Source organism: Glossina fuscipes, unplaced genomic scaffold, assembly GCF_014805625.2.
Source record: "Glossina fuscipes isolate IAEA_lab_2018 unplaced genomic scaffold, Yale_Gfus_2 2, whole genome shotgun sequence".
Lineage (NCBI taxonomy): Eukaryota > Metazoa > Arthropoda > Insecta > Diptera > Glossinidae > Glossina > Glossina fuscipes.
Window position 1 is genome coordinate 23,256,781 of NW_023998416.1, and position 12,930 is coordinate 23,269,710.

The 12,930-nt window shown below is 40.5% G+C and overlaps 1 protein-coding gene across 1 annotated transcript in view; it reads left to right on the forward strand.

Annotated features, from left to right (window-relative positions):
• Window positions 1-12,097, forward strand: part of LOC119633708 (protein split ends) — a 158,459-nt gene extending 146,362 nt beyond the window's left edge. The window contains exons 7-12 of the mRNA XM_038027400.1: window positions 57-8,153; window positions 8,226-8,341; window positions 8,714-8,957; window positions 9,025-9,390; window positions 10,345-10,658; window positions 11,755-12,097. Coding sequence (XP_037883328.1) covers window positions 57-8,153; window positions 8,226-8,341; window positions 8,714-8,957; window positions 9,025-9,390; window positions 10,345-10,658; window positions 11,755-12,042 — 9,425 coding nt within the window. The 3' untranslated portion in view covers window positions 12,043-12,097. The remainder of the gene's footprint in view (window positions 1-56; window positions 8,154-8,225; window positions 8,342-8,713; window positions 8,958-9,024; window positions 9,391-10,344; window positions 10,659-11,754) is intronic.
• The last annotated feature ends 833 nt before the right edge of the window (window positions 12,098-12,930 follow it).

The following is a 12,930-nucleotide window of genomic DNA, read 5'->3' on the forward strand; positions in this document are numbered from 1 at the left end:
ATACGAAAGAAAAACCTTATTATATTCCTCTGGTGACACAAATCCTTCTTTCGCAGGCATTAAAGCTGAAATAAACCCCAAGGAACATGAGATCAAAAAGGAGTTCAAGGAGCTTTTCGCTGACAATTACGATAAATTGCAACCAGATATAAAGTTTCATAAGTCATCTGTCTTATGTTCTCCCGAAATAATCAAAGTTAAAAAGCATAAGAAAAGTAAGAAACGTCAGAAAACGCCGACTCATGATAACTTTGTGAAAGATGCTATAATTGCTGATACGGATGTCAAAGGATCTCCAAACTCAAACATCATTGCAAGTCCACTTCTCTCATTGCAAGCTGATACGAAAAACTTGAAAATTTTGGCATCTCCCTGCTATGACGCATTCGATGAACTCAAACGTGGAGGAACCTTGATTGCTCACACCACTTCGGATATATCAACATTTTCCGAGAAGAAACGACACAAGGATCGCAAAGAAAAAAGACGAGAAAAATTACGACATCTCAATGCGGACGCCAATGCGGCGATAGACGCCGACAAAATAGCTTATGAAAAAGAAAAACATCGTTTAAAGAAATCGAAAAGATCAAAGAATACTGACACAGTTCAACAAAATACACAAATGACTAATATACAAATGACTATGGCGGCACCAGACGCCTGTTTTCCTTTTCAACATAAGAAATCCGGTGGTGAAAAAATGGAAGATATTTTTGGTCCTATATCAGATGATGACGATGAAGATGTAGAATCGCAATTTACCGACAGCGATATTGGCCCACGCGACTTAAATTGCTTACCGGCGCGGACGTCTTCTACAACCAATACTCCAGGACCGATAGTATCAGCAGCATTGAACCCCTATAAACAAGAGCCATTAACTCCTAAGTCTCATACAGTTGAAGAAAATGAAGAGAATAAGCAAAAATTATGTAGCATTTCCGCAAGCAGTACACCACATTTAGAGAGAATGTTAGAACGGCAACATCGTAAAGAAAGACGAGAAAGAAAGCGGAAAGACCGCGAAAAGTCACGCGGCTCTGAACTTCACCATAATTTCGCATCTGCATTGCCATCTAAAAACGTAGAGGATGAGAATAGTGTGGACTTAGATGCCGCTGGTAGAGCTCTAGAAGCTCAGCTTATGGAAGATTCCGATAACAAGGCTGCCGAAGATGCCACTCCTTCCACTGCAACAACATATCGTAGTGATATGACCGATGTTTTTCGATTTTCTGATGGTGATGAGAATTCAATTGAATTAGAAACTTCCTCACGGCAGGAAAGGAGAGATGCTGATAAAGAACATTTTAATCAAAGTGCAAAAACAAAGGAGAAAAAGAAAAAAAAGAAGCGATCGAAAGAAGAAAAGCAGTCACATCATCATCAAAGGAGGGAGTCTTCATCATCTAATAATTCTCAACAAGCTTATTCCGCAAATATTGCCAAAGCGTCAAATGTGATAAACAAACTTAGTGTAGATATCCAAGCTGCCAGTGAACATTCGCAGATCAATGTAGAAAGTCAGACGGCAAGCAGCTCACCATTGTGTAAACCATCACCTAGTTTACCCTGCTTAGTTGGCGAGGACGATGAAGATGCAATATCAACTCTTGGAGCTAAATCTATCATAAATAATACTGGCGGATCTAATGCACTTTGTACAACACCACAAAAATTATCCAAAGAAACATTGTCATTATCGCCACATATCAGAGATAAACAAATGATTAGTCCATTGCCTAAAACTCCAACTACTGGTAATGCTACTAGAATAAATGTTGATTCTAATCAAAAGAAATTAGGTACGAGCACACCTACCTCTTCTTTAACAAATAGTGTGCATGCAAACACAACTCCCTCACCATCTTCAAACGGTTCTTCCACTAAATTTGATGAACTGAATGAATCAGTTGGAAGTATAAATTCAAAGTCTTCACCAAGTCTTCTTTCAACTACATGTTCGAAGAAAAAACCTGAAATCTTCATTCCTGGCTTTGATGGAGAAATTGATGAACGCATAAGTGAGTCTGCTGTGCAGTCAATATCAGCAGAGTTCAATACGACTTTATTGGATCCTTCCGCCGATGAGCCTAAAATACCCATCGAATCTCCTCCGGATGCATCAAAGCAGATGGAAAAACTTGAGGAATCAAAGTCACGTGTTACAATATCCCAAGAGGAAACGGAAAGTGCTGTTTCTGCTCTACTAGGTGAAAGTTTCGGAAATTCGTCAGCTGACTATTCACTTAATGATGATGATGATGGTTTGGACTCATTACATACTGCCGTCGCTGTCCCAGAAAGTACAATAGCAGGAGAGTCTGAAGGGCCAGACGAAGAGGCTGCACTTGCGGCTAAAACTATTGAAAATGAAGTAGCTAGCTCTGCTCCTTTAGCAAGTATCGAAGAGGATTCGGAGGAGATTTGCAAGGCTGTGCAAAGTTTACGTCAAGAAGAAATAGAGATTAAAGTTGACACTCCGCTATCAGTGCGTGATTTGCAAATAGACACCGATGCCGAAGAAAACGGTGAAGAAGTAGATAGCAGCGGCAGTCATTGTCTTAAAATCGATGAAACTGCCCATTCAAATACTAGTTCTATAACATCTGACAAACAAGATGTTCCAGTGCCTGTAAGCGAGTCGATACCATCTCTAACTTCTGTCGCAACAGTCACTGTGCAAACTTCACAATCTTCAGTTATCACAAAGATAGAACTTCCAACTCAAACCTTACCCGCAGAAAGTACCAGTCAAACAGTAGACAAGAAGATGGAATACTCCAACATGAGTAATGTAGAAAAGCCATCAGCTCATCAAACCGCACAGGCTATTGTGTCATCGACAGACGTTTCTTTAGTTGCAAGCACGGTTAGCACGACGGCCGTTTCAGCGGTTGCAAGTAGTGCGCGTTCCAGCAGCGTATCTTATATTTCTTCAACACCTATGAAAACAGCGTTTACATTCTCACCAGCTGTAACGGCCTCTTCGACACCTAAACAAACGCAGGCTATTTCATTTAAATCTATGTCTTCATCACAGGAATCGTCTTATGTAATGCAACCTCCAACTATTTCCATACCGGATTCTGCACATTTTGCGGTACCACAAATGGTTGTATCACCTAGGGGCACAATAAATTCCCATCACAACGATACCGCTTTAGCTTCGTCTTCGCTTCCACATTCGCCTCAAACTAGTGGAACTAATATGCCGCCGCAATCGCCAGTTGGAAATGCATACATAATGAATACCCGAACCCAATCACCTAATAGCCCACGACAAACCTCGAGGGGCAATACCCCAATCCCGAGGCAACCTAGCCCTCACACGTCAACTCCACCTCCGGTAATACAGCAGCAAAATATTGTTATACAACGACCTATGCAATCAGCCGTAATGTCACCACCTGCTACTGTTTGTACTCAAAATAACAGTCCTGTAACCAGCCCGAGTATGGGCCAGTCGCAACGGCAACCATCACCAGTTGCTGGTCTACAGAAGCAGTCCATTCAATTGCATCATCAACAATTATCTCCGAAAGCGTCAGATCAAGAACAGTTAACGAAAATAAAAAATAGTTCCGCTTCCTCCGTAGGAGGAAGTGTCCTAAATGTAAGATCGATGCAGCAGCAAGACCAACCTAATTCGCTATACCATTCTTCGAAATTGGGAATTGAGCAGCATAATGTGTTAGCTGGGCAGCATATGCTGCCTGTTTCAGCGCAAAAGCTGCCGGCCGTTCCTACTCATTCAACAATAATAAGTAAGGTCGTGACGATTACACCTCAGCAGGCGCAGCATTCTGCGCAAAATGTAATCACTAATACATGCAATGTTTTACCTCCTTCTTCAACAATTAGTCAAAAACCCTGCAAACCCATATATTCATCTACATCAACAGCGACCGGTGGAAACTCACAAAAATCTCACCAACAAGTTATGCAACAAACCTCAAAAACTTGTATATCAAGCCAACAATCACAATCTACGCCTCATTCCACCCAAGTGATGCAAAGTCAGTCGCCGCAAAAGCAACAACATATGCAATACACGCAGGCGCAAAGGAGTCAAATACAGCAACATTCACCTCATCGACACCAGATGCAACAACATATGCTCCAAATACAACAACAGCAAATGATACACCAGCATCAACAAAAGTTGCAACAGCAACAACAAACTTTAATATCCCCGTCGCAATCTCATTCGCAGAGCACAGTTCAACAGCAACAACGATCAGCAGGATCTCCGCAACAAGCGCAGCAAACGCAAAGCCAGCAACTTCAATCAAACGTTATTCACAGCGCTCAAACACCGCAAAGATTTGTAGTACAACAACATATTGTCGGTGTGTCTTCTCAACAGCACTCACCACAGCCACAACAACCTCAACCACAATCGCCTGTGGCACAAAAGCAACAGCAGCATCTGTCGCAACAACAGCAGACGTCACAGCAGCAAGATCGTCAATTTCAAATTGTTCAGTCTAAATTACAGCAAGCTTCCAGCCCTCAACACTCGCTTTCTTTGCCAAAGCAGTCTGAATCAGAACAAAGTACTGTTGATTCTTCGAAAGCCATTCCATCGACGACAAATCGGGCTCCACAGACTTCCTTTGAGAAATCTGCACCTCCGTCTAAAGAGAATTCTGAAAGCCCATCTCCCTTGACTTCAACTATCAACAAATCTTCGGAAGGGGTCTCTGTTATATGTACTTCAACTCCTACAACCGTCATTGCTCCAGTCACAAAAGGACCAAATTCAGTTGCAACAAATCTCACTGATTCTGCTCGAACAGCACCATTAACAGAAGAAAATGTAGTTAAAATGTCACCCATTATACAAGACGAAGTCGAGCAAGATTCAAAAGAAGACAGTGATTATTGGTCGGCCAAGGAAGTCAATGTTGAAACAAATGTCACAAGCACGGTTATAAAGAAGGTTGAATGCGTCACTATTCCACAGATTTCAACAAACAAAGAAGATGACAAACAAACGGTAAAACAACCAATTGATAATGAGGAAAAGTCAAAGACTTCGCCATCGGCAAGCAGATCTGAATCACAAAATGCGCATATAGGAGACCAGTCAGATCCTACAATTAATATTGAAGTGCAGGCACCAGCGTCACCCTTTGCCACTGCACATAACCTGAGTGCGGATAACGATACGGAAGATGAAACTGAGACGCAACAAATGCCTGCATTCGAACAGGTGCAGATGAGCGGAGGTAGTAAATCTGGTGTGCGAGGTACAGCATCTAAACGAGGTCGTCAATCAAGAGGAAGTAAAAAAGTTGGTACTCATTCTTCAGCTTCCGGATCAGCAGTCAATGTCGACGGAGGATCTCAGCAGGCAGACGTTGCTATGAGCTCAACCGTCGAAATATCTGGTATTCAGACTAGGTTACGTAAACCAGTAGTTAATGCCCCAATAACGCGAGGACGAAAGGGGCGACCACCAAGGAATCTAATGTTGCAGCAACAGTCTTCATCGCAAGCAAATCAGCAACACTCAGTACAAACAACAGCGGTGCCAAACGTGGTTACTACCACAGCTCAACAAACTCCAATGCCCGTTTTAACGGCGGCTGAAAAGAAGGCTCGAAACCAAGCCGCTGCTGCTGCTTTGGCGTCACTTTCAGAACAACAAGATGTTTACGAATTTCATGATGATTCCGGGGAAGAAAACAAACTTAGTACTTCCACAACTAATTTAACATCATCTACAACAACGACTACTGACAGTCGTCCCCGATTAATATTGACCATCAAAAGTCCTGCACAACCGACACAACTTGTTAAAGCGACGGAAAAACCAGCAAGTGATGAAATGCCAACCGTGGATATAACTCCCGCTACTGCCAAAAGTACCGATGGCCAAAATCAAGATACATCACCTAAAGTGCAATCGGCTAATTCGGCAACAAATCATACAATCCAACAAGATCCACTGTCAACAGAAACCACTTTTGCGAATACTCGTAAATCACGACGACTGCTAGAAAAAGACCGTAGCACGATTGATGACATCATTGAAGATGTAGTACGTAATAATGCGACAAATATGGCATTATCTGGAAGTGGACAAGCAACATGCGCTATAAACGCTTTGCCGAAGGGGGCTCAAACGCCTCCTCGCAGATCAGGGCGCAATGCTACGCAGCCTAAAAAAGTCACTACCGCGGAGGTTCCTACGCCAGCAAATCCAATTGGTAGACCAAGGAAATCGAAAGAACGTAAGGCTAATGACGGTGAAGCAGAACAAAGTTCTACACAAAATAGCGGAACAGCGATAGAGGCAAGCGAAAGCGAGGATGGAACTGCAACAACAACACCACCAGCAACAGTTTTACCAAAAATTTTAGAAAAATCTGCACCATCGACGCCAGAAAAAGCACAAATACACACGACAGCATCACCAGTACAGGCAACGACCCCGCTTCCGCAACATCCTAAGAAAAAGGCATTGGCCGCAGCTGAAATTGAGTCATATAATGCTGCAGTAACAGCCGCAGCAGTTACTTCCACTAATACCATGCCAAATTTACACTCAGCTTTGCCAGCTGGGGGTGTGCCCATGCATAATACAGCAGCGCCTGCTTCGCAAAAAACAACGGGCGGAGCCGCTGATTCGCTTAACAAGCCATTAATCGATTCAGTCACGGGAGTTGTCTCGGGAGTAAAAATGCAACAGGGCAAGGAGGGTAGTCTGCCATTGGCTGCTGCCGCCTCTTCTTTGCCGATTATTGCGCAAACTAGAGGGCCGATGGATCCAAAAAAAATCATGCAAGCAGCTGTAGCAGCTGCAGCCGCAGAAAATAATCAGACATTACCTACCACGCAAATTGACAACAGCAAAGTTTCCCAGAAACCTATGATCCAGGGTGCTGTGGCAACCCCTGTTACGGCTTTAACGAAGCCTGTTCAAGCCGAGACCGCAGCAGCTGCTGCAGCAGCCGCTACTTCTGTTGCAACGGCAATGCTTAATAAATCAGTAAGCGTTGTTGTTAAAACTTCCGCTTCTCCTCCTATCGTCATGCAGCAACAAATTCAAGTTACATCGCAATCAAATCATTCGATACATCTTCAGCAACATAATTCCCAACAGGGGCAAATTTCTACTCAAACTAGCACTGGTCCAGCCACCAAACAGCCACTTGTGGTACAGCAACAAAATCCCGTTGTTATGCATGCTCAACAGACGAATGTAAAGCCCCCTACAAGCTTGAAAGCTCACGTACTCAATAGTCAGAAGTTGCAACAACAGCATCAGCAACAGCAACAAATTATTGTAAACCAAAATCATAGTTTGCCAAAACCTAATGGGTCATCCGCCCAATCTCAGCACGTAATTCAAGCAAGCATTGTAACACGTCAACCCATACAGCAGCAACAATCAGTGTCAAAACAGTTGTTAGTTAATATACCGCCACCGACAACGCATTCACCACATGGGACAAATGTGTCTTCCGTAAATTCCCCACGTTTGCAGTCATTACCACATCAATCAGGACAGCAGTCGCAATGTCAGCCGCAGCGCCATTTGCAACAGCAACAGCAAGCAATCGTCATAAAGCAAAATCAAGAAATTCATCATTCGCAAGTGTTGCATGTTGTTAGTTCCAAGGCATCAGCGTCAACGCAATGCAAGCAATCAACGCCACAGATCTTACAACAACAACAACAAGCTAATACACAATATAACACCTACATACAAGGATCGACGTCTGGTCAGCATGTACAGCAATTACAGAAATCACAAGCTGCTTCGACTTTACATCAACAAACGACTTCTCAACAAAAACCTCCTTCCACTTCGCTAACTATAGCACCGGGAATATTAGGTTTACCCAATCATCCGGCTATGATTATACAAGCAAAAACGGCCGTACCCACCCAGTCACCTACAGGTTCAACAGTGGTGGCCAATCCACATTTGCAGCAGGTCCAACATCATCATCACACACCATCACCACCGTTGCAATCTCAACATTTACCTAAATCGCTACCGACAACTAATCCGCTTACACATAATCTACCTTCTCAAAGTGGACCACATGTGCTAACAAATGCTTCATCGGCGTCAGTTGGAACTAAGCAACAACAACAACAACAAGTGCCGACACCTTCAAACTCTGCTGCAAGTAAGTTTTCAAGTACTTCTGTAAACGAATATGGATTTAAAACTCTCTTCGTAAACTATATGAAATTTATAGGCATTGCTAGTATACGTACAGCTGCGCCTGCCATCAGTCCTCAAGGTCAAAGCCGCGTTGGCTCTCTCTTATTATCGTCCGGTATGCAAGTTCCGTCTCATTTTGATGCAAACACGGTAAGTGCAAAAGTAAAATCTGATTATTTCTTATGTTAGATTAAAATTAAACTGAAAAATAAAAGGAAATCCCCGAAAAGATTTAAAATCGAATTTACCGCTTGAATTGTATATAATATTTGGTTACTTAATTTTATGGACGCAGCATGAAATTGGAAATTACAGTAACACTTCGAAAGGAGGTGTACGCAGCACACATAGCCCCCCGCCGGCCCATCAACAAACCGCTATTCCACATGCAACGGTAATACGTTCGGCAAGGATTATAAACTTTAATCTCCTTTTTGTCATGTTTACAATTTAACATCGTGATCTAGTACAATGAAAGTCCATGCAAATTAATAATTTTTTATCCACTTTTTTATATTGTAGAGTGATGCCAACTATCCCGGTAGCGGTGCAATACGTGGTGTTCCTACTAGAGAACACTACATGATTTATCAGCAAATGCTACGTTCAGCTCAACAGGATCCATTGAACTCAACAACCGGTTTACGTGAATATGAGGAAAATTTGATGGATAACAGCCCGCCTTTGGAGTTACGACGACCTGGCAGTGTGCCTCGTACAATAGCCGTTCCCCACAGCCTACAAAGTCCACAAGACCGAGCTACAGGTACGCTTTTGATATAATAATCCAGATCATAAAATTTAATTATATATCATATATTTGCCCATGTTAGACTCTCCTCAAGTGGCTCAAGTCTATGTACATAATACTCGTATAGCAGGTCACGCTCATTACAACACAAACGCTAACGCGCCGACTGGTTATTATGAAACATCTAGGCAATTAACCCGAGAACCACCACCAGCGCATAGATCGGCTGCTGCTTTACCGCCTACAGTGGTAGTGCCACACCCGTCTGCTAGCGGTAGCAGTCCATTTATAGCATCGGTGCAGCCACCACCAGCTCCGATGCAAACATCCAATAATACATCTGGCGTTTCCGGCTCTTTGAGAATTGAAAGAGAACGAGAACGCGAATGTGAACGTGAGCGGGAACACCAACTTCAAAGGGAAAAAGAACAAATTTTGGCCAGAGTAGGTAAGTAAACGTTTTCTTTTACCGATCAAAGAAAAAAAACTGTCTTCGCCATATCATTTACATAACACTCCGAATAGATACCGCAGACTCAACAAAGGCACACATTTACTTTTGAACATCATTATATTTTGAGTCCAATATGGCCTTGCGAGTTTCTAAAAGAAAAATTTTTAATTTTAAAATTTGCACATACATAGTTGATTTTATTATTGGTTCGACATTGATGAATGGACGTGGCCAATGTCCTGTGTGATGTAATGGTGTTCAATTATGCATTGTCGAGTGGAGCTATTTCTCGAATATTGATAGCAAGCTCCGTTTTAAAGCATTAGTGCAATAAGCAAAAAACAGAAAACAAATAAAAAGTAAAGCAATAGTTTAAGTAGATCAGTGTTAAATTAAAAGGAAAAGTCACGCAAGAAGCTAAGTGTTTCAGACGACACAAAAGTGTAAAGTGATTGTAAATATTGAAAATACCGAAAAGCTGTCTGACATTATCAAATTTGTTGGAGCTAAAAATGTAAAGCTGATTTTTTTGCTTGGCGTTCCTCACATATATATTCAATACCCATCCGATGGTATAGGTCGCATCATTTTTAAGTAGACATTGTCAGATAGTTTGAACGATTACTTTACGTGGCAATTCTCACATATATCCATCCGATAGTCTAGCTCGAATCATTTACTTGCGTAGACAGGCGGCATGTGTTTATTCATAAGTCCGCTGAAAAAATTATTTAACGCGATGCAATTGATCTAAAATTTCCCATTACCATACACTTTAGAATTTCTTTTCCAATGCGAGATCAGTAGAACTATCCGCAATTACCAAAGAATATAGCCTTCGTCTGTTTGGGATCGGAGATCTGTTTAGTTTAATTTAGTTTTTTTTTTTCCTTTTATTTTTTTTAATTATAACTTTTAAATAAAGTGTGCATTTTTTTTTTATTCAAGGTGACTCTCATTTACGCGCAAATACTCCGCCTCCACCAACCGCACAAATGCCTCCTCACAGTCAACCACCGCAACCGACCCCTCAGGCAGATTCTTTATTGACATTGCTGCAACGTTATCCAGTTATGTGGCAGGGTCTGTTAGCACTCAAAACCGATCAAGCTGCTGTGCAAATGCACTTTGTATTCGGTAATCCGCACGTGGCAAGAGCCTCGTTGCCATGCAATAGTGACGGTAGCACGCCACCATTACGTATAGCGCAGCGTATGCGCCTGGAGCAAACTCAGCTCGAAGGTGTGGCCAGGAAAATGCAGGTAAGTTTCATTAACGTCAGAAACGTGCAACATGCGAAAAAAAACCTGTAGTAATAAACCGGCCAAGAAATCTGAAGCCATTTCATCGTATATTAAGAGTTAAGAGAGCTCGAACATGCAAATGAAGTGGTATTGATCTCATTTAAGGGTAATTAATAAATATTAGTTAATACATGTGTACAAATGAGCAGCCATGGAAGATGAAAAGTCTTTCAACAATATAATAACTTGACAAATAAGAATATTACATTCGGGTAAGGCTGACCGTTACTTATCAAAGATTTCATTATTTCTCGGCTGCGCACCTCGTAATAGACTACAAACAGCACTGTCGCCATATGAGGGCTTGTTTCTTATGAAAGCCTCGGTATATAGTGGAGTCCCAGAAACAGATCTTTGTGGTCCCTATTACGGAATTGCAATGATTAACTTACAGCCTCTTACCACAAGTGATGTAGGCTTTAATGAGAGCAGCACTCTAATTAAAGATATAATTTATTTTTATACCTTATACCAACTATGCTACAAAGGCATATCAAGTTTGTGCGGATGTACACAATAATCAGAAGGACTTGAGGGATAGATCCATCATTTCTTGTTTTGTTAACCTTCTTTCAGTCCACGGATTGCTATTTTTGAGATACTTTGATGAAATTTATTATATCAGCATATTTTGTCTCAAGGACGTACACTATTAAATATGGTTCAGATCGGGCAACTTTTCCGGCCGCTTATCATATAGTCTCTTATTTTGAAATTGCTAGGTGAATACCTGTATAAAGCGAAGCGGCATCTTGGGCCGTGGCCTACTATAATTTTTTAATTGTTCATTGTGTCCACAAGGGCAAGTGTGTTTTTACTTGATAGATACCCTACAACAACACGTCGGTCTTTCGCGCTACTTACTTGTCTATCACAGATTCACTTCAATGCGAGAAATTCCATATCAAGCATTACCCAAATGCTTTGCATTATATAGCATAAATATAGCTAAAATAGATTTTATGATCAAATATCGTACATAAACTCATGAGTATTTACATATGGGTATATAATTCCTTTCTTTTTTTTTTTTATTTATTTTGTTGTATTTCAGTTTGAAAACGAACATTGTATGCTATTGGCCTTACCATGTGGTCGCGATCATGCCGACGTCTTGCAGCAATCTCGGAATTTACAAACGGGTTTTATAACATATTTGCAGCAGAAAATGGCAGCCGGTATTGTTAACATACCGATGCCAGGCAGTGAACAAGCGGCATATGTTGTACATATCTTTCCATCCTGTGATTTTGCCAATGAGAACTTGGAGAGAGCAGCTCCCGATCTAAAGAATCGGGTGGCCGAATTGGCTCATCTATTGATTGTAATTGCTACCGTTTAAGACAACCATACTGAGATAAGAAAATAAAAATTGACAAAAAGCTAAGCAAAGCGAAGCTTATTAATAAGAACGAAAAAAGCCCACAGCTCTAATTAAATAATTCAATTTGAAAAAACATACAACTGCACTACTAACTCAAAATTAAACGTAATAAATAAATAATGAGATAATTCAAAGTTAAATCAATAAATAAATATGAATGAATGTTAAAAAAGAAATAAGATGTTGTGGTAGTAAGAATTCTAAAAAGAAAAATATAAACTTGAATTAGATTTTATGAAATTACACACTTATAAAAGATTTAAATGATGTACTGATGTGAAAGAGAAAAAGTCAGTGAAAAACAGAATGTTCGATGCAAAAAAAAAAAATAAAAAAATAAATAAATAAATAAATAAAAAACGGAAGGGAAAATGAAAAAACTTTAATTGTAAAAATGATCGTACTTTGATGAAACGAAGGAAAATTATCTTTAATCCCAACAAAAACAATAATAGAATACAATAATATAAAGACATCAATAGCACTTTTGTACTATACACACACACTCACGGACATACCAAACATAGATGACGACGGTACTTTTGAAAATTTGAAGCACACGCACGTAAGCGCGCAAACTTTGTTATAAATTAACTATATATCTATCGTACATGAAAGCATAAGAAAATGTATGAAGGCGTGTGCGTTTGTGCTTAAAAATGATATGTAATTTATTGTATTGTATTTTAATTTTATTATTCCTTTTTCTTTTTTTTCTTTTTTAAGAGTTTGTAAAATGTAAAATCAATCAACAGCTGTTGTAAGCTGGAGTTGATTTTTTTTTTCTTAATTTTTCATTATCTCTGATAACATTTAATTCAATTTCTGTAAACTTTAAGCTTTAGA